The 26,211-nt window shown below is 44.5% G+C and overlaps 1 protein-coding gene across 2 annotated transcripts in view; it reads left to right on the forward strand.

Annotated features, from left to right (window-relative positions):
• Positions 1-26,211, forward strand: part of GARNL3 (GTPase activating Rap/RanGAP domain like 3) — a 104,288-nt gene that overhangs the window by 40,813 nt on the left and 37,264 nt on the right. For both annotated transcript variants that reach the window (XM_024762528.1, XM_024762529.1), the window contains 8 exons: positions 5,097-5,161; positions 7,643-7,706; positions 9,507-9,533; positions 15,416-15,491; positions 16,169-16,267; positions 17,321-17,424; positions 24,122-24,230; positions 26,005-26,050. In XM_024762528.1, the coding sequence (XP_024618296.1) occupies positions 5,097-5,161; positions 7,643-7,706; positions 9,507-9,533; positions 15,416-15,491; positions 16,169-16,267; positions 17,321-17,424; positions 24,122-24,230; positions 26,005-26,050 (590 nt within the window). The remainder of the gene's footprint in view (positions 1-5,096; positions 5,162-7,642; positions 7,707-9,506; positions 9,534-15,415; positions 15,492-16,168; positions 16,268-17,320; positions 17,425-24,121; positions 24,231-26,004; positions 26,051-26,211) is intronic.

The following is a 26,211-nucleotide window of genomic DNA, read 5'->3' on the forward strand; positions in this document are numbered from 1 at the left end:
GCGGCACGTGGGATCTTCCCGGACCGGGACATGAACCCATGTCCCCTGCATCGGCAGGTGGACTGTCAACCACTGCGCCACCAGGGAAGCCCTGCATGCTGATTTTTATCTCAGCTACACAGTGTATCAAAACTGCTATGTAGGGCTTCCCTGGTGGTGCAGTGGTTGAGAGTCCGCCTGCCGACGCAGGGGACGCGGGTTCGTGCCCCGGTCCGGGAAGATCCCACATGCCGTAAGCTCTTTTTGGAAAAGAAATTAGCAGAAACTTAAAAGAACAATAATTAAAAAAAATTTTTTTTAACTTTTTTAATTTTAAACATCTTTATTGGAGTATAATTACTTTATAATGGTATGTTAGTTTCTGCTTTATAACAAAGTGAATCAGCTATACATATACATATATCCCCATAAGGAACAGTAATTTTTTATACACACACATTTGCATGCATGCATACCTATATAGCAATAAAGTAGCAACTTCAAAAAGCCCAGAAAGAATTTCCAGGAACCACTACAGAATAAACTGTGGCTAGGAACTTTTTGTGATGATTAAAGCTAGTACTAGTAATAACAATAAAATCTAACATTTATTGAGCACTTACTGTATGCCAGGTAAGTCCTCCAAATGCGTAGGTGTTATTATAGTTTAGGGAACTTAAATGACATGACTGAGGGAGGTGGCAGACCAGGCAGAATCCAGGACTGCATGCTGAGCTGTCACCACTGTACATAACTAATTCTATATGTACTTCTTTGACTCATGCTTTCATTCTCCCTTTCCTGTGAGCTCCATGAAAGGAGGGGACATAACTGCTTTGTCCTCAGTATCCCCACCAGCAAGCCCAGTGCCTGGGACATAGCAGGAGCTCGATAAATATCTGTTGAATGAATTCATGAAATGATTAATAATTAATGAATTGAAGTCCAACTTAACCAGTGTGCTCTGCTACCTCTATTTATATAAACTTCTATGTTATATTTCAGAAATTTTTCTTTCTTTAAGCAGGTTTAAGGTAAAGATCTGATCTAAAATAGTTAGGTCTTACTCATGAATTATTTCCTGCAGACAAGTTTTGGCCTTACCCCTCTCCCCATGCCACTGCAGTTGGGGTCAGTCTTGCCATCAGCATGGCTGTCCTTGAAGTAAGTTTAAGCGTCAGTTTTAGAAGATAACGCTGGAGGACGGGTGCCAGTTTTCCCCAAGTGCATGATCATCTCTTCTCCTTAGTCACCTACTGAGAAGGGCTGGTGCCTTCGTCCAAAGCCTCTTACCTTCTGCACCAGGAAGGCTGTTTTCTGGCCCCCTCCATTTTTTTTTTTACTTATTTTTCTTATGGTTGCCTATTACAGTATTCCAGTCCCTTCTGGCTTAAATATTCTCTTCGGATGATTCTGTCTCTTTTGGACAAATAATCAGCCTTTCCGATTTCAGTTCCCTAGCCCTGTTTCTCCTGAAGTAAATGTTTGGGTATGTGAAGAGAGGGTCTCTGAGGCTTCATGTTGGTGGGAGAGGAGGACCTGGGATCCACACGGGACCCTCTGGGTTCTTTCTGGTTTCTGCTGTGGAGAAGCAACCACTGAGGTGTAACTGGTCTCCTCCGGCTTTTGGGGGGGTCACTGAAGAGCACCTGTCCCTGAAGTCCGTGTCCCAGCCATTTGCTCCGTGTAGTGAAGTCACTGCACATGTGAACGCTCTCACCTGATCCCAGGTCTCTGCTGGTTGCCGAGCCTCTCGGAAGTGCTGCACTCTCTCAGCCCTGGGTCAGACAGGAGGAGGCGGGAGCGTCGCCTTAGGCTCGGGTCTCTAATCTTGCTGGCCATCCATGCTGGAAGCTACCGAGTTACTGCCCCTCACTGTGTTCAGACAGGCTCTACCTGGACTTCAGGACTCCTCTGGAAGGCCATGCCTGGGAAGTGAGCCTCTAGTCCAGCTGCCTCCAGGTCTTACCTTGACGTGCTTCCCCACCCCTACCCCTATCAAGGCCTGCCCTCGGAACGGAGGCGTCAAGGGCCCCAGCACCTAACCCCGCAGCTTCCCTGTCTTCCTCTTCTTTCCTTCCACCGAGGCAAGGGTCCGTGTCGCACTTCTGCTACCTCCCTCCGGAAGAGATTTTCTCAGTCCTATCTTCTTCCTTCAGAAAACAGTCACTTCACCTCCTCACCTGGGACAGTTGCCAGGTACTGGGGCAGGAAGAGTGAGGCAAAGGCAAGGGGAAGTTTTACTTATTTTAATTTCCAAAGATATTGTCTGTATCGCGTTATAAATTGTGATGAGCACTCTGAAGGAAACGAAGACAGAGAACGAACGATACGGAGGCCTGCCAAAGTGAGATCGTCCACGGAACGCTTCCTGAGGAGGTGACATTTATAGAGACCCACAGGATGAAGGGGAACCAGCCACATAGAGAGTAGGGGGAGGGGTGGGGGGACGTTCCAGACAGAAGGAACAGGAAATACAAGAGAAACAGGAGCCTTCTGGGGATGACTCTTGGATGGTGAGAGAAGTCAGGGAGGTGGGATTGAGACCCAGGACCACCGTGGAGGCAGCATGAGGTGGGCAGAAGGAGCATTAATCCCCTTCTTTTGAGAAGTGCCAACGCCCAAATCCAGAGCCTCTTCTCTTGGCCCTAAATTATGTGCAGGGCTGGGTAGGTGAAGGGCAGTGAGGAGATGAACACATCAAAGCAGAACATCGGCATCAGGGTCAGTCATTGAGCCCCTGTTGGCCCAAAGCCAGCGCTGGAGGCTGTGGGGAATCCAACAATGCAGGTGACTCAGCGCTCCCTCCCTCCTCCCGTGAGCTCACATTCTCTCATTAAACAGAAACACAGCTAAACGTATAAACCCTGCTAGAAACTGTCTTGCACATCTCTGGCTGTGTTCCTTCTAAACCCAAAGAGAAAAAATGACTCACACTTGTAAAAATTCCATCCAGACAATACAGCAAGTGAAAAAGAAGAGGATCAAAAAAAAAAAAAAATCTAACTACCCAGTGATAATCACTGCAGTGTCCTCGACATCTGTCCGTAAACACACACACACACACACACACACACGCGCGCGCGCGCGCGCTAAATGGGGTAATGTGGACATGCACTTCTGTGCCCTGCTCTGCTCACCTAGTGTTGCCTGATATGCACGTGTACTTGACCCTCCCTGTGCATTTTTTGGTTCCACTGAAAACAGAGAACTGGAAGGTGTTTTTTCTAGAACAGCAACCCTGGAAAGCCACAAAAAAAAAATGACGGGGAGGAAGAGCTTTACCCCTTTATAGTGAAGAAAAATACAGATCCACAATCCCAAGAGCCCTGGGTTTCACATCCATTTCAGCAGCTTGTGACGATGATACCAGCACCCAGGCAGGGCTGATCCTCCCTCGCCCATTCCATACATTCCCCCCAAAGCTGCCCCGGTCTTCTCTTAAAAGCTGCCTTTGGTGTGTTTGGTGAGAAGAAAAGGTAGACAAGCAAGGTCAGATTCAAGACCCTGTTCTAGATGGGTTGGCATCCCACACAGGTGACCACAGTATGAGGTAAGCTGGGGCTGGTGAAAAAGCAAGGCCACAGGACTAACTCAGGTTTCAGTGGGTGGGTCATGTGGAATTTGAAAATGCATATTCCTATCATAATGTTTATATGTAGAAATTTCTTTAAATCTACTTAATGCAAACTACAAAAAAGAAGAAAAAGAAAAAGCTCAACCTAATTTCCTTGGCTAGTAGAGAATCCAAAAGAAGGGCTCTACCTAGTGCAACTTCTGACACATAACTGGGAAGACATACTCATTCCCAGCCTGGAGTAGGGGTGAGAATACCCAGTTCTCCAGGGCCCTGGGTGTGAAAGTTTAGTTTGCCAAAAGAGATCATGGGCTTGAAAAGTTTGGGGAACTCCACTCCGTGCCATTGGTCAGGGCTCGGACACATGAGTTTGCAGATGTGTCCCGAAAACACGAACAAACTTGCCTGATTCCTACAAGGAATGTCCTTTCCCTTCTCTAGCTGTTTGTGCTGCCGATGTTATTATTAGTCATAGTTAGAAAGGGAATTTTATACGTGGACTGTATCATCATCTCTTTTGCTAAATAAGTATGTAGTATAAATGCTTTGTGAATTATAAATCTGTATCGTCTCTTTCTTGGAGATTGTAAAAGAGACTAGCCCTCATCTCTCTTGGGTGCTCAGACGTGGGACTGAGCCATCAGGCAATCCTTCCTTCATTACCTTTCGTTCAGCCAGTATTGATTGAGTACTTCCTATGAGTTGGTCACAAGGGGTACTCATGCAGAGAGGAAGAAACAGACTTTAAATAAGTAAACACAGACAAATATAAAAGTACACATTATGAAAACTTCTCTGAAAGAATCGGGTGATTTCTAGTTTAAAAACTCTTTGACCTGGAGGAATCACATTTGGGTCCCGTTGAATGTGTGGAGACAGTTTTCTTCTTCTGATCTTTGAGGCTGATCCAATTCTTGGCTCAGAGACCAAACCCCCTTCTCCTCCGGTTCAGACGGCTCATCTGCTCATCACAGCACCTGAGACAGCGCGGACCCAGCAGTCCAGATGCTGAAGAGTAATGCTTAAAGCGTAAATGCCGGGACTTCCCTGGTGGCGCAGTGGTTAAGAGTCCGCCTGCCAATGCAGGGGACACGGGTTCGATCCCTGGTCCAGGAAGATCCCACATGCCAAGGAGTAACTAAGCCCGTGTGCCACAACTACTGAGCCTGCATGCCACAACTACTGAAGCCCGCGCACCTAGAACCTGTGCTCCATAACAAGAGAAGCCACCGCAATGAGAAGTCTGCACACAGCAACGAAGAGTAGCCCCCGCTCACCGCAACTAGAGAAAAGCCCATGCACAGCAACGAAGACCCAATGGGAAAAAAAAAAGAAAAGAAAAGCGTAAATGCCAGGTAGGGGGGAATGGTGGAAGATGCTGTCGAACCTCAGTAAGAGTTTTTCTAACATAAAATGTATTTATATATATGAAGAAAAATGAGAAAGGCTGGATATGGGTTTCTTTTAAATGACCAGGTAAGACTCTCTCAGAGCTGGAAATTGCCAGACTTCTCACTGGTTTGCTGTTTTGACTTTCCAGGGTACCCAGAAAATATGCCTTCCCTACAGCCCCACAAAAACGCTCTCTGTGAAGTCCATCTTAAGGTGAGTACGAATGAGCAGAAACCCAACGCCTGGCACCCACAAATGGGTTTTTTCCTGTGATCATTCTGACGTCAGCTTGCTATTTCCTTGGACCTTGGCGTTATACTCAACATTTTGCTAAGCTCTTGACATGCATTACCTCACTGAATCTTCACAGCAGCCCTATAGGACAGATAGTGTTATTGTCCCCATTTTATGGATGAGGAAATAGAGGCCCGGAAGGACAAAGCCAAGATCACACTGCTTGTGTATAGTAGGACTGAGGCGCAAGTCCAGGTCCGGCTGGTTCCGAGCTTTGCTCTCAAGCATTTGTGTTCTGCATGTGTCACCTGCTTCTTTTTTCCGGCACGCATGCAAATATTTTGGTTTCGTAAAGAAAATCAAGAAATTTTTTCCTTTCATTTTTCTGGTTTGAAATAGAACTCAGATGTCAGCAAATGCTTCTCTGAGAAGAACGTGCTTATTCTTCACCAACAGAAAGTTAAATGAATGGAAGGAACCGGTCGCTGCTCGGTGCTCAGCTGCCTCTCGTGCTCCCATCTTTCCACCTCCCTCTCATCTCTCCCCCATGTCGGGTGACAGCCTCCCCTCGGGAATGCCACCACGCAGGTCGGTCGGCCTGTTGCTCTGTCACCAGCTAAGATGCTACATCATAGTAACAGTAGCTTCTGTTTGTTAGGTGCTGTGCTAAATGCTTGACAAGCATTCTCTTGGGGAATCTTTAAATCAGCTCCATAAAGTGGATATATTACTACCACCACTCCGCATAGGAGGAATCGGAGCCTCAGAGAGTTGAGATTTGACAAAGATCTCACAGCTGGTAAACCACAGAGCTGGGAATTAAACCTGGGTTCGTGTGATGCCAGGGCTTGGGCTGTCAATCACTAATGCCATCCTGTGTGAGTCTGAGACCTTATCCTGGTGGCCTGGTGATTTAGTCTTTATTTATCTGCAACTAGGTGGTGGCAGGAGGTGGTGTTTTTGATGTTCCCACCCACGACTCGTACTTGCCAGAATGTCTGTTAGAGTGACAAACTTGACTGTCAGTTAGGGATTGCAATTGGCTGATGAAATTCAGGGTCCAAGGATTAAGAAGTAAAACATTTCATATCTCACGTTCAAGCTTGACTTCATCTTCAGATTGCAGACCTTCTCCCCAGGCCCCATGATCTTTCTCCTGGCCAGTCTGAAGCCCAAACTAAGAGGGCATCAGTGCAGAGGTTAACCATTTTCTTGAGCGCAGAAGTATCTTGCTGCTTCTAAATCTTAACTTGCTTTGAGAGCAATAGTTTGAATTATATGGGCTTAAATTTCTGTGAATCCTTTTTTCTTCTTCTTCTTCTAAAATGAAGTTTCTCCAGCTCCTTTCTTCTGTATATTTAAAGACCAGGGATTTCACTGAGTTGTAATTTCATTTAATTGTCTGAGTAGGCCTTCACTTTTCAGTCCTCCACTTATAGCCAGAGCAAGCTGCAGCAAGAGAGTATTTTTAAAGATGCGAAGATTAAAACGTCTACAGTTGCTGCCAATAGAAGAAAAAAAAAACACACACATATATATATATATATATATTAGAGATCAGTTCATAAGACCCCTTCTTTTTACAGATGAATAAACCTGAAGGCCAAGAAAATATTTTATCTCTGTTTGTTACAATCATGAACTTGAAAACTGAAAAGGAAATTAAAATATAAAGACTATGGAGTCAGATAAGCCTGAGTTCACATCATGGCTCCACTACTTCACAGCGTTGTTATCCTGGACTATTTCTTTAACTTCTGAGCCTCAATTTACTCATCCTTAAAATGGGGATAAAATAGTACTTGCCTCATAGAGATTAAATGAGATAATCCATGTAAAGCATTTAGCAGGATGCCTGGCATATAGTAAATACTCTGTAAATATTAGCTATTATTTTTACCTTTCATTTACAAATATGAGGATTCTTGCTGAAAGGGGCCTTAGCCAACGTCTAGTCCAATTTCCTTGTTTTACTTCTAGAGGAACTTAGCCCAAGGAAATTCACGTTGCTTGTCCAAAGCAAAACATAAAAGAACAATCCTGCTAAGGACAGCCTTTTGCCCCAAATGGGAGAGGAATTGCCAAAGGAAGAAAGACACGTCAGGTCATCTTAGTTACATTTCATCATTAATCGCTATGTAAATGTCAGTGAATCACTTTTTTAGTAAATAAAAGTAAGAATCATGGAGATTAGTCAAGGTTGCCTGAAACAGATGCTCTCAATTCCCCCCTCCCTCTCTTACTCTGTGAGTGTGCTCAGGGTACAGTCACTGCGGTTGGTTACTCGCATATGTTCCTTCATTGATCACTCCTTGTTGGTTTGTACCTCCTGTGGCCCTTCAGGGAATCCAGCTATGATTTTCTAGGAGATAATACTCAGCTTTCCTGAAGACCTGAGACTGGCTCCACATTATTTAAGTTTCCACCACACTGCGGCTCACTCTGTCCATTCTATTTCAGTGCCATGAATCTGGACAAATTCGAGAAAGGCCCCAGGGAAATTTTTCATCCTGAGATACAAAAGGTAACAGAGAATTTTGTGCTTCATAATTGTATAAATTTGACCACAGTGTTAGAACTGACAAATCATCAGTGATTCTTAGCCTAGGATCCCAACCAGAATCACCAGTGGTTCTCATCATGGAGAACCTCCCACCCGACATTCTGATGCAGTCAGTCTAAGATAGAGGCTGGGAGTCTGTCATTTTCAGAAATTCAGAGGATAGAAGATGTCCCGAAAGCTGTCCTAGGACTTACTGTTAAGGGAAAGCAGTCGGCCTTGGGAGAAAAAAAATTTAGAGTCATAAACTAGGTAACAGTCCATCAGAAAAATGTCAGCCAAACTTTTGTCTTGCAGTTGCAACCAATTTCGCTTTGAAATCATCCCCTTGAAACGTATAAACACAGCCATCACTAATGGTGTGACAGTTGTGTGTTAGAGCTGAGCTTCGAGGAGTTGGCATGCCAGGTGGGGTGACACAGGAAGAGGCTGGAGAGGCAGGTTGGACTCTATCCAGGAGACAGCGGGGAGCCAGTAGAATCTTTAAGCAAAGCAGCGTCATGCTTAAATCTGCTTTTCAGGGAAATAATTCAGGCAGTATGAGAAGGACGGATGGAAGCGTGAGCGATCTTTGTGTACATACCTTCACGATACAGTCAGCTTTTATAATAAGTTCCTGGCTCTCAACTTAGCTTACCAGAAATGTATAGAATTGTGAATTCCCATGTCTTTTGTTCTAATTTAATTTTTAAAATAGTATTTGTACCCTGACTCAACCCCAGAAGGAACTGAGGCAAAAATGGATGTGTTAGGTTAAACTTTAAGCAACTTTAAGCCATAATGTGCTTAATAGTAGTTCCTTATAGCCACCTTAAAGACAAATTAGAATTATAAATTCAGTACCAGTGTGCCCTTATTACTTAATTTGTACCAGTTATCCTACTCAATCCCTTCCTCCTTGGAGCCTGGACCCCCAGACACTGGCGCCAAAACCCATGAGGCTTTTGGATGCTTCCTTCTGCGTCTTGCTGCTGAGCAGATCCCTCTGCCCAGAGAGGTCACCCCTGCCTGGCCATCCTTATCTGCTTTCTCTCTCCCACAAAATGAGACAGGACAAGAGAACGAGACACAGCAACCTTCTGCCTATTTATATCATAACTCTATGCCTGTCTTTCACCAAACAAAAGACACTTTCACACTCTCCCTTCCATTCATGAGCTTTCCCTCCATCCTCTGTGGGTGTGTGTGTGTCTGTGTGTGTGTCTGTAACTTACCAGCAGGAGTTCCCCTGCTGTCATCAGGTGTCTGTAGATTTCCCTTAGGAAGGCTCGAGCAACAGGCTTCCGGTGTAGGGAAAAGAGTTCTTACAAAACACTGGATCCAAAAGGTAAACAGAAAATAAACCACCTGCACTCTAAAGAAGGCATCTTTCCACCAAAAGTGGGAAGGTGGCTGATGCTGTTTTAAAATATTATTTGTCTGTTTCTGCTGCCCTTCTGTGTAACATTTTTCTCGGGCGAAATCTTCCCAGAAGCGGCGTGTGATAAGCTAGCTTGAAGTGGTTACAGAAACCTAGGTATCTGTGTGTTTCTTCCCACTGCTATGCATCATCTTTGTTTCCCGATAGTTGTGGTATAATATGCCTTTCCTAAATGACCAGGTATTGTATAAAAATCTGTAGAGCTAAATTGGAATATTTTAAGCACTTCGAAGGGCAGAAAAGTGGTGTCAATGTCAGTAGACTGAAGCTTGGCTTTCACAGAAAGTCAACAGAAAATGACCACCATTCAGCATGGACATAACTTTTCGAACTTCATTTGACAGGACTTGCTGGTTCTTGAAGAACAAGAGGTAAGTAGTCTCGTGAGATGCCTGGTCGTGCCGCTCCGCCTCCATATTTGTAAATGAGCTTCCCCTTCACCAGGAACACAGCCCTTTATCCCAGGCACACCTGTCTGTGGATTTGCACAGCGAGAATCTCTTATCACTGAAAGACTCCACTGACATGTTTTCTCGGGTGTATTTCAGAATTTTCTATGCAGCTAGCCGTAAAGATAGAAAAACAATCAAGTTGCTTAAATCTGCTTGGAAATATTCGAATGTTAACCTCATGATCAGGGTAAGGAATTAGGTTTTTGTTTTCATTCAGTTAAAGCTAGTGTACTTTATTAGCACACTCGACTTACAGAATGCCATGTTATTTGCATGTTTCCATTACCTGTTGTCCCACTTTAAAAAAAAATATGTTGGGTTTTCCAAGTCCATAACTAACATAGAGAAATATCGGAAATATCATCAATAGACAGCCGAGTAAATCAGTGGAGTGCGTGCACACTGTGCCTCTCGGTAAATGGCAGTATCATTCGTCCAGTTGCTCAGGCCAAACTTGGGAACATCCTTGACACCTCTCCTTCTGTCACACGCCCCATCTAATCCATCAGCACATTCCATGGACACGTCTCAATGCCTCCACCACCACCGCTCGAACCCCTCGACACCAGCCCCACCGTCTCCTGCCTGGACTCTGCAGCTCTCCAGCTCTTCTCCCTGCTTCCTCTCTTGCCCTCTCTTCTAGTTTTCACAGAGTATCCAAACATGCCAGGCCAGGTCCTCCCTACGAGGGCCTGCGTGATATGGCTGGTGCCACCTCTCCATCCTCTGCTCTGCACTAACCACACTGACTTCCTTCTTCTTCCACCTCCTCAGGAAGCCTGCTCTTCCCACCGCAGGGATGCTCCTCCCAGGTGTCTCATGGGCCACACCCTCACTTGATTAGCATCTCTGCTCAGCAAGGCCTTCCCTGGTCACCCGTTTAAGATAGCACACCCTGCCTCTCACCCACTGCCCTTCTTACTGCTTTGCTTATCTTCTTAACACATGGATTTCATTTATTCAGTTTTTATCTGTTGCCCCCATTAGAATGTAAGCACCATGAGAGCAGGGACTTATTCAATTTTGTTCACTGCTGTATCTTCAGAGCCTAGAACTGTGCAGATAGAGGACACAAAGTAAATATTTGTTGGTTGAATAAGTGAATTATGTATTGATTGAATGAATTATGAAATACTATGATGCCATTAAAAAGAATGAGGTAGACCTCATTACTGGCATGGAAACATTTCCACGACATAGTATTTACTGAGGAAAAAGTAATTCACAGGGCAATACTTACAGTATAATCCCAGTTGTTTTTATAAACACAGATTTCTATGTGTATTCATTCATTCACTCCTCTCCTCCATTCATTGATTCAACAAATGTTTACTGAACTCTGACTGTGGGTGAACCGTGTACTACTTGAGGCATTGGGGATTGCTAAACAAGACAAAGTCCCTTCTTCATGGAGTTTACAATTTGGTGAGCTAAGACCAACTAAGCAAGTAAATAAGCAAACATAAACATGGTACTGTTGACAGCCCCAATAGCTGTGGGGAAAGTAAACAAGGTAGGTGATGTGGGGTCAGGGGTAGGTTTTATACGTTAACCAAACAGGGAGGGTTTCTCTGAGGTAACGACATCTCAGCTGATTCCTGAACATGGTGATGTAAGTGCAAGGAAGGAAGCTGAGAGGTTTCACCGCCGACTGTTGGCAGGAGTTGCTTTGGGCAGGTTCATGGAAGTGTAAGGTGGGATGAGGCAGAGAGTGGGCAGAAGAAGACATCTACATTTTAATCTACATATTCACCATGTATGAATCATGCTTTTTGCTAAAGAATCCATGAACTCCACGTGTAGTTTGTAAAAGGCAAAAAATAAAAGTCATACACATTTCTGACAAACATTTGAAGAATACAGAAATGCACAAAAGGCATAAAGAAAATATCACCTACAATCACAGAGGAAACTAGTATTGGTATAGTATCACATTTTGATATATGTTTGTTATATTTTATATAAAATTAGGATTATACTATATATAGTTTTTATGTCTCAAAATGACTGTACTCGCTAATTCACAAATATTTATTGAGCGCCCAAGAGTGCATGCACCTGCCCGTTGTGACAAACAGTACAGAAATTTATCAATGGAAAACATGAAAGCTCCCCCACTTCGCCACTTCCACCCTCCCTTGAAGAACCACTGTTTGCTGTTTGGTGTATATCCTCTCACACTTTTCTTTGGATCTCCCAAATTTTGAAAAAGGGGTAGCTGATCTCTTTATTTCTCAATTTTATTTCCTTACTAAGGGGATATTTGCTAGAAGCAACAAGAGCACTCATGACAATGTACCTGAAGAGGTGTGAGCAGTGGCCAGCATCCTTCAGAGCTTCTCTGAGAGCTGTGTGGCCAATGCACTCTTCTCTAATCCTGCCAGCTTCTTGACTTTATCTCAATTCCACCCAATTATAGTGATAATCAGCTGCAAAGATGGGCAGGGAAAAAATTAGTAAACAATACTAGTGATGTTTCTGAAAGGTTAGCTATTTGGTGAAGTGTTGTTTGGTGTCCTGAAACCCAAGTTTTATTCGTCCACTGTGTAGAGAGCGCCCCCTGCCCCCGCCAGGAGAGAACATGGCATCCCAAGTAAACACACGTGGAGAGGGTGACAGATGTGTAGGAACATGTGAATCACAGAAATATGGAGACATTGCCTAAATAAGAGTAACAAGGAACCAGGGGCGTCCAGTTTTGAATCAGGACATCATTTCTTGATTCCAAAAGAGTCTTCTGGAATCAATGGGACGTTAGTCTCCCCCGTATACTTCACTTTCTTCAGAAGAAATATAATTCCTAGCATACTATTAATTCCCAAGGATGTGACTATACGTTGGTTATAATCGTGTTGAGTTTTGTCTCAGGAAATTTAGAACTTAAAAATTTAAAGTCCCGTACAAGTAGGCGTTACAGATATGACCTCATCTCCATGGTGAGTGTCTGGGGAGGACTGAAGTTCCAAGAAAACCAGTTCCCACAGATTCCCTCCACCAGTCACCTCTCTCCAGGGGCCCAGGTGTGGTCTTGGGACTTTGAGCACTCCCTCCCATCCCCCAAGTGGCAGCCAGCCTCATGAAGCACTGATGACGTTAGGCTCCACGCTTCGTTAAAATATGACCCGTGGTGGTCAGAGAGCCCCAAATCAAATGATGCCCTTCTCAAATAGCCCCTCCTAAAAACTATCTCCTCCAAAAATATAATGCATCTGTTCAGCGATGCCTTGATTTCTGGAGATAGGAGAAATCTCTGTTATTCATTGACATCATTTGGGAAGCCCGGAAAACAAAATTACCAAAATCAGACCCCGTAAGGAATTTCAAGTACTTATCAAGGCCTTGCCACACCAGTCTTTCTGGAGCCTCCCCCTGAAGTGGGTGAGTACCCTCAGCAAGGGTACTGATGCCAGTCACAGAGCTGCCCCAACAAAGCTTTTTAAAGCTTCAGCCAGTGATGAGGCAGCAGTGGGTCCCATTTCTGCTTGTAACTGTTAGCTTCGCTCAACTCAAAACCATCCTGAGAAGACCCTGCCACTGCGTTGGAAAGAGCACTGGATCGAAAGTCAGGAGACCCGACTTCCAGCCCCAGTCCTGCCATCCACTTAGTACCAGCCTTGGGCAAGTCTCGTCTTCCCTGGGCTTCAGTTGTCCTTTTTGTAAAATGAAAGCTATGGATTCAGTGGACCAGAGGGTCCCTTCTGGTTCTAACAGGCTATTAATTCATGGCTTACGGCTCATCGCTCTGGTCACTGACCCAGTCTTTCTGCCCTTGGCTTGCTAGCTGTCAGCTCAGCTGGACCTGATCCTGGGCCTCCTGACCGTCTGCTGGTTGGTTCCTCTAGTCCTGTGGTTCTCAAAGTGGGGTCCCTGGGCCAGCAGCATAAATGTCACCTGTGGACTTATCGGAAATACAAATTCTTGGACCCTACCCCAGACCTGTGGAATTGGAGACCCTGGGAACGGGGCCAGCAATCTTTAGTTTAACAAGCCTTCCAGGTGATACTGATGCCTGGTCAAGTTTGCGAACCACTGCTTTAGTCTCTGCACTGTTATTCTAAGAGGGTCATCTGTCAGACCCCAAACTACTGTAGGTGCTTGTTAAGGGACCACTGAGAATGGAAGCGGTGTCAGAGTCTTAGAGACATGTGATTGCTGTCACATTCCCAAAGGAGAGAAAGAAGAGCTACAAAAATCATAGAACCCTGAAGTGGACAGAAATCCTTGACAAAATCCCAGGATATTTACCAAAAACGGGTTTGTGATGAAGAGGTGATCATTTGGAAGCAGCTTGTGAAAAATAAGTTGTATCTGACCACTTGTGTTTCTTTTCTCATTTATTACGCATACAATTATGCCATGAATATTTATTAACCCTCTCCAATATACCCAGCACAGTGGCGGGTCCCGGAGATTCCACGGAAAGTAAGATGTATACCTTCCCTCCTTCACAGGACTTAAGTTCTAGTGGGAGAAACGGACAAATATGCAAGCTCAATAAAAAGAATTACAGAGTGTGAATGGTACTATTAAGAAAATAAATAAGCTGCCGGGACGGAGAATAACAATGCGGGAGTGTGTTGGGAGATCAGGGAAGGCTTCTTTCTCTGGAAATTGACGTTTGAGTTGAGACCTGCATGGTGGGCAAGAGCTTCTGTAGAAGGAGCTGTGGAGGAGCCCCGGGTGGAGGGAACAGCCTGGGAGCCGCCTCCCTCTTCCTCACTCCGTAGAGGAAACCACCAGATAGAAAATTACTACTATGATGGGTATGCATCTGTCCGTCAGGTGTATCGGGGGCAGAAGAATGTTTAGAAGTACAGCCGTGGACCTTTGGATTTTCAGTCTTAATTCTCCCAGATCCAGCTGTCCTGAATTCAGGCATTCTGCCTTGATTCCCCGCTCTGACCCACTGGCAATGTTTTAATCACCTTTGTTCTTTGCCCCTTAACTGACCCCTGAGAATTCCCCCATCAAACAGCCTTGCAAGGGTTGATTCTTTTCCAACCTCAGATTTTTTTAAATTATGAGATACTTCAGGCACACAAAAATGTATAGACAACAATATAATGAAGACCTATAACCCTGTTACCCAATTTAAGAAAAAATATATATATTAAAGATACAGTTGAGCTCCCTGATCCCATCCCTCTCTCTTCCCTGTGGAAGCTTATCTTGCATTTGGTATTTATCATTCCCACAGAGTCTGATTTTAACCCAGCATTTAAAGTTGAGGATAGTAGACTGAACATTTGTACTAACTACTTCTTGATTGCCTTTTTCTCCCCACATCTGTTTTATGACTTCTTGAGATTAAATAGCTTTAGGAATTGGGGCAACTGAGCTTTTAGAATACGTTGCCTACAGTTTCCATTTCTATTTCTAAAGGAGTCCTCGAGATATCAGCCTCAGATTGTTGTGTTAAATTTTGAGTTACACTGAGCTCTCCAGGTTCCAGACTGCTGCTGCTGGGCTGATCAGAGGATGGTGCCAGTCCTGTGAGTTCCTGTGGCCTGTTTATTTTGAGCACTGTTTTGCTGCAGAATGGACCTGGCATCCTGCAGACGCTATTAGTAGTGAAATTTCAAATGAACTCACAGAAAAGCACAGTTTCTTCTGTAAGCTATGAAAATCAAGGAATGATTGTTGTTAATATTGGTCAGAATTGAGGTGGAGGGGAGGAAGTAATCCACCAAGTAGTCATTCAGGTCCCTGTAGTATTCCTGAATAACGACTAGCACATCTCATAACTGTGTATGCTTTGATGAGAAAATTAAATTCAGCACCTTTTGTTGTCTCATTGTAAGGGCTCTGTGAATTTCAAGTTTGGGGTTCTTTTTGCCAAAGATGGGCAGCTCACAGATGATGACATGTTCAGCAATGGTGAGTGTCTCCTTTCTTCTGACACCCGGCCCCAGCCTCATTGCAATTTAGATGATCCCAGCTGAACTTGCCTGTTGCGTTGGAGTTTTTAATGCAAAGAAACAGCCAGTCATTTTATGAAGTTGAAGGGTGAATTTTCAGGGTAAATTTTATAGGAAAGAAGTTGCCCAGTTTCCTTCATCTGCCAAATACTTATTGGTCACCAAATTACTGGCACCAGGGATACAGTCTAACTGGAAAATTACATGGGGATTTGAAGAATTTCATTCTACATAATCTCAGGAGCAAAGAGGCGACTTTTCTCTGGGATTTTTATGCTTGAGAGAATTACAGAATGGTCCTATTTCCTGTTATTTCACACTTTTCATATTAAGGACCTGTTTCTTATCAGTGGGAGCAGTAATGATGTTTTCATTTTGCAACACTAGACCCTTGTGACCCCAGTCTGGCAGCGCTCAGTTTGGTTAGTCTAATTCTGTAGTTTTCCTTTCCTCGGATTCTGGGAACTGTGACCCTCCTGTACAGTCTCCGAGAAGAGGGAAGCACGATTTCTCATTCTGTTTGCCTGCTGCACATGTCGGCGGAGCCTGGTTCATTTTCAAGTGATTTCACTGCATAGTTAGAAGACGGGGACTTGTGGACACTGTACTTTCTTCACATTTGACCTCTTCTTACAGAAATCGGAAGTGACGCTTTTCAAAAATTTTTAAATCTCCTGGGTGACACAATCACTCTCAAGGGCTGGACAGGCTACCGTGGAGGTCTGGACACCAAAAGTAAGGTTGCCTCCTGATCCATTCTGCTGTGATTTGTATAACTTTTGTTAGTCAGCCTCATCTGAATTTGAATTTGTACCCAAGGTGGGGTACGCTATGTCATAACTGTACAGCATTTCTAGTTTTTTTCCTGTACTTTTACCTCTGTCATTTTATTTGCTCTTCACGGCCAGTCCTTGATGTAAGGCAGGCAGGTGACATGAGGCTCATTTAGCCTAAATTTGATAGGCTTCAAATCAGGTACCCTGACCCTCTGGGGGCCCCATCTCGCCCACGTTGGAGTCGTGTCACAGATTCTGAATACAGAAAGGTGAGGCGATTTGTGAGAGCTGCCCTGTGAGTAACTTAACTGGCAGATGCAGAGATGAAGTATTCGGTCCCAGTCGTCAGACCTCATCTCCCCCGTGCTCCTGCCCCGCTGACGAGCTCTGTGTGCCTGTGGTGACTCCTGGAGTACCTGCAAGTCCATCATCCTCACCGCCCTTCCCCAGTGTGATCTGATAGACATCCCTAGCAGTTAGACACTGTTTTCATCCCCATTTTCAAATTAAGAGACTGAGGCTCAGAGAAGGCAAGGTAACGTGTCAAAAGGAACATAGCTAATGAGAACTCGAACCCAAGTCTAACTCCAAAGCGCATGCTTTGAATCACTATACGATGCTGCCAGGGATATAGTTCCTTTTGTTTTATGGACATGATAGCTGTGTGTATGTCATCTTGTGTTCATTTTGTCCTGAGCACCAGCAGTGCTAGAAGGCAAGGAATTGTAACATACTCTCCTCTCGGGCCCAGACTTCTCGTGATCTCCTCTGCTCCAGGGCAAGGCATGAATCAGACAGCAAGCGGGCTTAGAGGCGGGTGAAGAGGTCCCCCCGTGTGGGCAGGAGCCTTGCATCAGTTGGAGGGGGTTCCATACTGTTGCTTCCACTCAGGCGGATAATCATAGGATCTTTGGGGTGCACTAACTGCTGTATTCCTCTAGTCTGCAAATAAAGACTCTCCTTATGGCCTCAGAATTCTCTGTGCTCACTAAATGTATATTGTATTTTACAGATGACACCACAGGGATTCATTCTGTTTATACCATCTACCAAGGGCATGAGATCATGTTTCATGTTTCCACCATGTTGCCATATTCCAAAGAGAACAAACAGCAGGTACGTGTGAACACGCAAACCATTCAATAGTCAGTGACCTCAGTGTGGAGAAAGCATAGCTATGACTTCATAGAATTAGAGACTATGGATGTTACTACATGAACTGAACTTCAGGCACCAATTTTGGGGATGTTGTTACAGTCTGTTTATTTGAACTTTCAACAAGCCGTAGGAAGAACTACCCTCACTGATCAGGAAATAAAGGATCAGAGGCAGTGGTGCATGTACACGTCTATGTGGATGTGTGTGTGTGTGTGTGCGCCTTTGTGTGAGTGTGGTTTTCGACACTCCTGAGGGACTATCTTGCATATACGTGGCCTTTTCTCTGTGACTTCTGTCCATGTGCCTGTGTCTTGTCAGAATGAGATTTTTCCAAGATGTAACACTATGTTTCCTGAGGAATGGTTGCAAGTGTTTTTTCAGGTTAGTGCAGGAGGTTAACACTGAGCATCTACATGGCCGGTGCCCTATCGGGGAAAAAACTACCTGAGAACACTCCTCACCCACCCCAGAGATTAGCCATTTCCAGGAGAAAACTTGCCAGTTTGATGAAATCTAGATATAACAATGATACATGCTGCTGGTTTTTGAAGGATTTGGGGGGTCCCATTTACCTTTTTATTAGATTCTTGTCCCTTTTTTTACACACTGAAGGCATCTGTATAAGTAAATATCACAAACAGGAATGGACAGTTGTTCAGCAAAGATTTGTGAAAAATACGGACCTAGAGAGGGTATGTGATGGGCTAAAAGGGCTTTTTTCTGAACACTTATAATCCATATTTCAGTAAGACTTCAGTGAGGGGGAAAGACAGTGCAGATCATTGGGCTAAAACATGGCGGTGTTGTCTTGAGACATAGCGGTGCTTTGGGGACATGGTGGGGGGTGAGGGGAGGTCAGGAAGAGCTCGTTCTGTCTGGTGGTTTGGGGCCTGGAGTAAGGAGCTGGTGAATTGTCTTATAGGCAGTGGAGACCCATTGGAGGTTTTAAGCTTGATCTGATTTTAGAAGGCTAACTGGTAAAGGACAGGCAGAAGCAGAAAGTGCCTCAGCCCAGGAAACCTGCTTAAGTGGCTAAGAGTTACTTTCTGCAAGGCGTCTTCCCTCGTGTGGTTGAGGTGACCTATGTTAGTGCTACCAGGCTGTCTCTACCTCTTAGGAGCTGAAGCTCTTAGGATCTTGGGATCACGTGGAGAAGAGAGACCAAGCTGGCCTTCCCAATCGTCATGAATTGTGTTGACCTCTTACATCTCAACAATAATAGCGAAAAACTTCCACTGAAGTATTTTACAACCCTCCTCCTCCCCCAACTCTGTCCGACATTTTCAGCCCTGTACATTCACCAACATTGCCCATGTCCTGTGACAGATAAGGGCATTAGCCAGAGACAGGAGGAAGCAATGTGACAGTTCAACCTTCACCCAACCCAAGTCTTTAATCTTTTTTCTTTTAATTTAATTTGGTTTTGGCTGTGTTGGGTCCTCGTTGCTGTGCACGGGCTTTCTCTAGTTGCGGCGAGCCAGGGCTACTCTTCATTGAGGCGTGTGGGCTTCTCGTTGCGGTGGCTTCTCTTGTTGCGGAGCACAGGCTCTCGGCGCACGAACTTCAGTAGTTGTGGCACGCTGGCTCAGTAGTTGTGGCTCGCAAGCTCTAGAGCGCAGGCTCAGTAGTTGTGGCACATGGGCTTTGTTGCTCCGCAGCATGTGGGATCTTCCCGGGCCAGGGCTCAAACCCGTGTCCCCTGCACTGGCAGGCAGATTCTTAAGCATTGCACCACCAGGGAAGTCCTAAGTCATTAATCTTATCTTTTTGAGGGGGCTGTTAGCATATTAAGATGTAACGCGTTTACCAGGAGAACTGAAATATTCCCAGATGGACTCTGGTGTGCTCAACATCCTGGCCAGCTCCATGGGTAGTGCTAGTGCCCTCCACTTGCCCAGCATCAGTAGATATGAAGAAAATCACAAGTAGAAGACTTGTCTCTATTACCAGAAAGATCAAGCAGGTGGGAAGAGTCAAAGAAATGCACAGTGACAGTGAACCTTATTGGTGCCTGATTGTGGGAGAGCAGAGAAGGACCACTAACTGCAAGCCTCCTTCTGAACCTGTCGTGGTTTCTTGGGGGCCTAGGGTAATGGTCAAAAGTCAGAGGCCAGGGCTTCCCTGGTGGCGCAGTGGTTGGGAGTCCGCCTGCCGATGCAGGGGACGCGGGTTCGTGCCCCGGTCCGGGAAGATCCCACATGCCGCGGAGCGGCTGGGCCCGTGAGCCATGGCCGCTGAGCCTGCGCATCTGGAGCCTGTGCTCTGCAATGGGAGAGGCCACAACAGTGAGAGGCCTGCGTACTGCAAAAAAAAAAAAGTCAAAGGCCAACGTGGCTCATAAAATCTTGGTGGCTTTTTGACCTCCTAGCATCTAGAATGCTAGTGGAACAGTCCAAGTCACATTCCCAAATCTGATGTGAAGAAACAAGCTTTCACAAAGATTTTGTAGGTCCTGGTACTACAATTAACTCCTTCATCTCTCTCCTCCATCACCAGACCAAACCACAGTGGGGGCAGGGGAGGGGGTGTAGTTATTTGGCTCTCTGAGACTCATCTTCTCCCTAACGTCCCGTGATGTCTGCACCCCGAACATCCAGTCTCCCAGCATTCCAGACCCCGACAGCAGCACCTAGGACCAGATGAAAGCACAGGCTCTGTGATCAGCCGGATCTGGGCCAAGCCCTAGCTCTGCCACGAGCTAGCTCTGTGATCTTGGACACCCCGTGTGTGCCGCCAGCCCCAGGGCTCGGTTCTCGGCTCCCTTCTCTTTCTACACTCATTCGTCCCTTTATGATCTCATCCAGTCTTATGGTTCTGAATAGCTTTTATATGCCACTGACACTCAAACTTACAGCTCCAGCCAGCCCTCGCGAGAACTCTAGACCAGATATGCAGCGTTCTCGACACCTTCCCTGGGCTCGACATCTCAGACCTAGTCTTTCCAAAGCTGAACTCCGACTCTCCTCCAGACCTGTTCCTCCTGCAGTCTTTCTTATCTCTGTTGATGGCTATTCTGTTCTTCCAGTTTCTGGGGCAAAATGACTCTGGAGTCATTCTTGACCCCTCTCTGTCTCATCCCATTTTCAATTTGTCAGGAAATCCTGTTGGCTCGACCTTCAGATGACACCTAACCTCTCCTCACAATTCTGTTACCACACAGCTCTGAGCCCCATCACCTCTTGTTGGATTATTGCAGTAGCTTCCTCTCTGGCCTCCCTGCTTTTACCCTGGTGCCCTGATAGACTGTTTCTCAGTCCTCCAGCCAGAGTGATCCTTTAAAATGCACGTCAGTCTCTTCCCAAACAGTGGCTCCTGCTTCACTCAGAGTCAAAGCCAGATCCTTAGAGTGGCCTGCAAGGCCCCACGTGACCTCTGTTCCTTCTCTGGTCCCATTGCCCACTACTCTTCTTGTTTCCTCCCTCCCAGTCATATTGGCTTCCTTTCCTGTTCCCCAGAGTCACCAGATACTGTCCCATGTCATGGTCTTGGCGTTGCCCTTCTTTCTGCCTAGAACTCTCCTAGAACTCTCTCCTACCAGGTATACTCTGGCTGCCTCACTCACTGCCCTCAGATCTACCCAAATGTCAGCTGTTAAACTGAACCCCTGGCTGAACTTAAAGCTGCAACCCACCCTCCCCCAGCGCCCCCAGGCCCCTGTGTGGCTCTCTTTCCTCCACCGCACGTATTACCGCCTAACGTTGTGTGTATTATTTAGTACACTTGTTTGTTATATTTACTATGTAATTTCTGTGCCCCCTGCTAGAGTGTACGCCCCATGAGGGCAGGGAGATTTGTCTGCTTTGTTCCTGGCATATACTAGGAGCTCAATAATTACTTTTAAAAAATACATAAAAGCCATGGAAGCAACCTAAATGCCCATTGACAGACTAATGGATAAAGAAGATGTGGTACGTATATTCAATGGAATATTACTCAGCCATGAAAAGGAATGAAATTGGATCATTTGTAGAGATGTGGATGGACCTAGAGACTGTCATACAGAGTGAAGTAAGTGAGAAAGAAAAACAAATATTGTATATTAATGCTTATATGTGGAATCTAGAAAAATGGTACAGATGAACCAGTTTGCAAGGCAGAAATAGAGACACAGATGTAGAAAACAAATGCACGGACACCATGGGGAGAAAGTGGGGAAGGCGGGGGGGCGGTGGTGGGATGAATTGCGAGATTGGGATTGACATATATACACTAATATGTATAAAATAGATAACTAATGAGAACCTGCTGTATAAAAATTAATTAATCTAAAAAAATAAAATATATATGTATAAAAGCTTTATTGAGATATTATTCATATACCATACAATTTGCCCACTTCAGTATGTTCACAAGGTTATTCACCTATCACCAAGATCAATTCTAGAATGTTTTCTTACCCCAAAGAGAAACCCCTCTCTTAGCCAATACTCCCCACTCCACCACTGCCCGGTCTCTGGTAACTACCAGTCTGCTTTCTCTCTTGATTTGCTTATTCTGGACACTTCGTATAAATGAAATAACATAATATGTGGTCTTTTGTAACTAGCATCTTGCACTTAGCATGTTTTCAAGTTTCATCCATGCTGTAGCCTGTATCTCATCTCTTTTTATTGCTGAATAATTTCCCATTTTTTAGATACCTACCACATTTTGTTTATCCACTCATCAGTTGATACATCAAAAATTACTTATTTTTATTTTAACGTAAAATTTACAAGTTTAACCGCTTTTAAGTGTACAGTTCAGTACAGTGTTGTGCAGTCATCACCACCGTCCATCTCCAGAACTTTATCATCTTCCCAAACTGAAACTCTGTACCCATTAATCAATAAATCTGCATTTCTCCCTCCCCCAGCCCCTGGCTCCTCTCTGTCTTTATGAATTTGACCATTCTAGGAATCTCATATAAGTGGAATCAAACAACATTTCCCTTTGTGTCTGGCTTATTTCACTGAGCACAATGTCCTCAAGGCTCATCCATGTTGTACTATGTGTCAGAATTTCCTTCCTTTTTAAGGTTGAATAATATGCCATTGTATGTTTATACCACATTTTCTTTATCCATTCATCCACTGGTGGAAGTTTGGGTTGTTTCCACCTTTTGGCTATTATGAATACTTCCACTAAGAACATTGGTGTACAAATATTTGTTTGAGTCCCTGCTTTCAATTTTTGGAGTATATACCCAGAAGTGGAATTGCTGGATCATATGGTAATTCTATGTTTAGTGTTTTTGAGGAACCACCATAACATTTTCCACAGCAGTGGCTATATTTTACTTTCCTACCAGCAATGCATAAGTTCCAATTTTTCCACATTTGTAACAACACTTGTTATTTTCTTTTTTTTAAATAGCTATCCTAATGGGTGTGAAGTGGTATCTAATTGTGCTTTTGATTTGCACTTCCCTAATAATTGATATACTGAGCATCTTTTTGTATGTTTATTATCCATCTGTATATCTTCTTTAAAGAATTGTGTATTCAAGCACTGTGACTATTTTTTAATCACATTATTTGTATTTTTGTTGTTGAGTTGTAGGAGCTCTTTATATATGTTATTGGATATATGATTTGCAAATATTTCTCCCATTCTTTGGGCTGCCTTTTCACTTTGTTGATAGCATCCTTTAGTGTACAAAAGTTTTAAATTTTGATGTAGTCGAATTTGTGTATTTTTTTCTTTCATTGGCTGTGCTTTTTGTGTCATATCCAAGAAACAATTGCCAAAAATCTTTTTGAACTGAATTGAATTGAAATTATTAGAACATCTCTAAACCTTAGTTTCCTTATTTGCAAAATGAGAATAATATCTAATATGAATCAGATAGGGATCCTGTTCCCGGGAGCTTACTGTATAGAATAGGGGACACACAAGGGATCCATGGAGCACAGTGAATCATTCTGTTTGGCCGGTTAGGCAAAGGTCTTGGACAGGGGTTGGCAAACTATGGCCCATGGGCCAGATGCTGTGTACTGCTTGTTAAATAAAGTGTTACTGGAACACAGCCATGCCCACTGATTTATGTATTGTCTATAGCTGCTTTTCTGTCACGACAGCACAGCTACATGGTTGTAAAGAGACAGTATGATCTGCAAACCCAAAAATATTTACTGTCTGGGCCTGTACAGAAAAGATTCACTGACCACAGGTCTAGGAGATCATTTTGGAAAGGTCAGCTGGGATCAGATTAGGTAGGGCCATTGTTCTCGCCAAGTATATGCTTCAGAACTAGCGAAGGCATTTATTTATATTTTTAAATATACATGTTTGAGCCCCATCCCTAGGGAATTCTGATGCAATGCCTCTGGTCTGGGGGCCTTGAATGTCAGACTAAGGAGATGAAGCAGGAGTGAAGGTGAACCCAATCAGAGCAGTAAAGTGGGAGAGAACGGAGGCAAGGAGGCTGTTAAGGAGGCTCCTGAGGGAGGGTAGTCAAGAGGAAATGCAGGCCTGAATTGGGAGAGGAGGGGAGGAGATGGCTAGGGAAGCCAGGAGATGGGCTGGTGAAATTTGGGAGGCAAGGAGACAAAGATACTGAAGCTCCGGGCTCTGTGAGCGTTGGGGTTTGTCGTGCCGAGTTAGTGTCTTAACTCTGTGAATGTACCGTGTGTGAGCAAACTTCTCAAGGGACGTGTTGTATGTTTGCGTCCAGGTAGAAAGGAAGCGCCACATTGGAAATGACATCGTCACCATCGTGTTCCAGGAAGGGGAGGAGCCTTCTCCTGCCTTCAAGCCTTCCATGATCCGCTCCCACTTTACACGTATCCTGAGCCTGTGTGAACCCTCCCACTAGCAAGCTGTTGGTCAGCCTCACTGGACTTAAAATGACCCTCAAACCAAATGTTACGGTTGACTGGCATGTTGTGGTTGTTTTGCGTTTCTAGATTCTTAGACCCACTGTGTTGTATTTTTCCCTCTTCTCTCTCCATCCATTGCAGTAATGGATAGATGCATTCTCAGAGAATTCTTGACTTTGGAACTATCTTCCCTTTCCTCAGGCAGTCTATGAAATGAGGGAAACTTCCTACCACCCATTGATAATAAAGGAATTAGAAGAATTATAGTTAGTGAATCCTCTGAGAAATTTGCTTTAGGTATAAAAACTCGCAAGTTAAGATAAAAAGCCAAAATAATGTGTCTTTGTTGACTCTAAGCCCTAGGAATGGCTGCTACATTACCATCTCTTGACATCTGAGATATGATAGAATTAATCCTAGTTTTATTTGCTTTCCCTCTGCTTCCTCTCATCCCTCTTTAGCTCATATTGCTGCCAAAGCCCTGCTGAAGTTCTCGGTAATGTCCAAGCTCAGCTCAGTCACACAGGCCTGGCACATGAGCATGGTCAGCCCAACACATCCCCAGCCTTGGCCCCGTTGTCCTGGGCCGCTGGCCGTGACAGTGAGACCCAGCAGTAGTGCCTACAGGTTGTACATAATAAGTAAAAGGCAACTAATAGGCGTTTTTCAGAATAAATTCTGGTCTAGTTGTTCATGTTCCTTGGAAACTCCAGTGAAAGTGTTGGGAGATAGAACCGTGGTGACTCATTGCATCTGCAAGTAGATTGCTCTGCATCCTTTGACTTGTTCACTGTAGCCTCACAAAACTGCCATGAGGGCAGGGAAGAAAACAGATATGCACGTACACATTAATAATAAGTGATATCTTGCTCTGTTCACTGATGTAGGACTAATATTTCCCTCTTCCTGCAGCGGTTCTTCTTGTAGAACAGAAAGAAAACTTCTCCGGGAGGGGGAGGGAAGTGATCAGAGTGACAGAGAGATCATCATTATTTTTAGAATTTCCTTTTGTTATGAGTTTTAGATTTGAGGCTTGGCATATTTGTTTCTGGAAAGGGACAAGCCGATAATTAATGCAAATTCTTTCCACTAAGTCTAGGAGTGGAAACGCTTTGAGGGACTGAGGATGGTTTTTAGCCCTAGCTAAGGAAAGCCGGGGCTGGGAGATGGTGGGGGAGGAGGAGGAATGGAAGAAGGAAAGAAAAGCTGGTGGAGGTGGTACTATTTCAGACTCAACTCGCCCGATACAAGCAAAGCAGATTCTACTGAGAGGCTGCCGCCAGCTACACTGGTTTGTTTTGGTTTGTTTTGTCTACCAAAGCCAGAAGGAGAGAGAAGGAAGGTGTACAGTGGAAACATTTAAATTTCTTTTCTTTTCAAAATGTGTGAGATGAAATATATGACTCATTTCATTTTGGGACCTTGTTTATACTTTCAGGCAAGGGAACTGATCTTTTTGCTTTGTTTTAGTTGCTTAATAGCCTTATTTATATTGCTTTTCTGAAGGATTTGGAGAAGTAGCCCTTTCCCGAAAGGATGAGCACGCAGAGGTTGAACCTGTGTCTTCCCAGGCTGTGTCTTTAACAGAAGTCAAGGTTCCATCTCAGCCTATGGGTGACAGGAGCCCTGACGCCAGGAGTGCAGGTCCAGGATGATTCTGCACACAGGGTTTGCAAAGCACAAGCCGTTGACTGTGTGAATTGGGGTCGTTGCTTAATTTCCTTAACCATCACCACAGATATTTTTGCCTTAGTGAGGTATGATCAGCAAAAGGACAATTACAGGTTGGTAACAACTTTATCTCGATTGCTTGTTCTAATTCTCATGTTTACATGTTAATTTGGCATTCATTTTAAGACCTTTTTTTTTTTTGGTCACGCCGGGTCTCAGTTGCAGCAAGCGGGCTCCTTAGTTGTGGCTCGCCGGCTCCTTAGTTGTGGCATGT

The sequence above is a fragment of the Neophocaena asiaeorientalis genome, unplaced genomic scaffold (genome assembly GCF_003031525.2).
Source record: "Neophocaena asiaeorientalis asiaeorientalis breed wild unplaced genomic scaffold, Neophocaena_asiaeorientalis_V1.1 scaffold78, whole genome shotgun sequence".
Taxonomy (NCBI): Eukaryota; Metazoa; Chordata; class Mammalia; order Artiodactyla; family Phocoenidae; genus Neophocaena; species Neophocaena asiaeorientalis.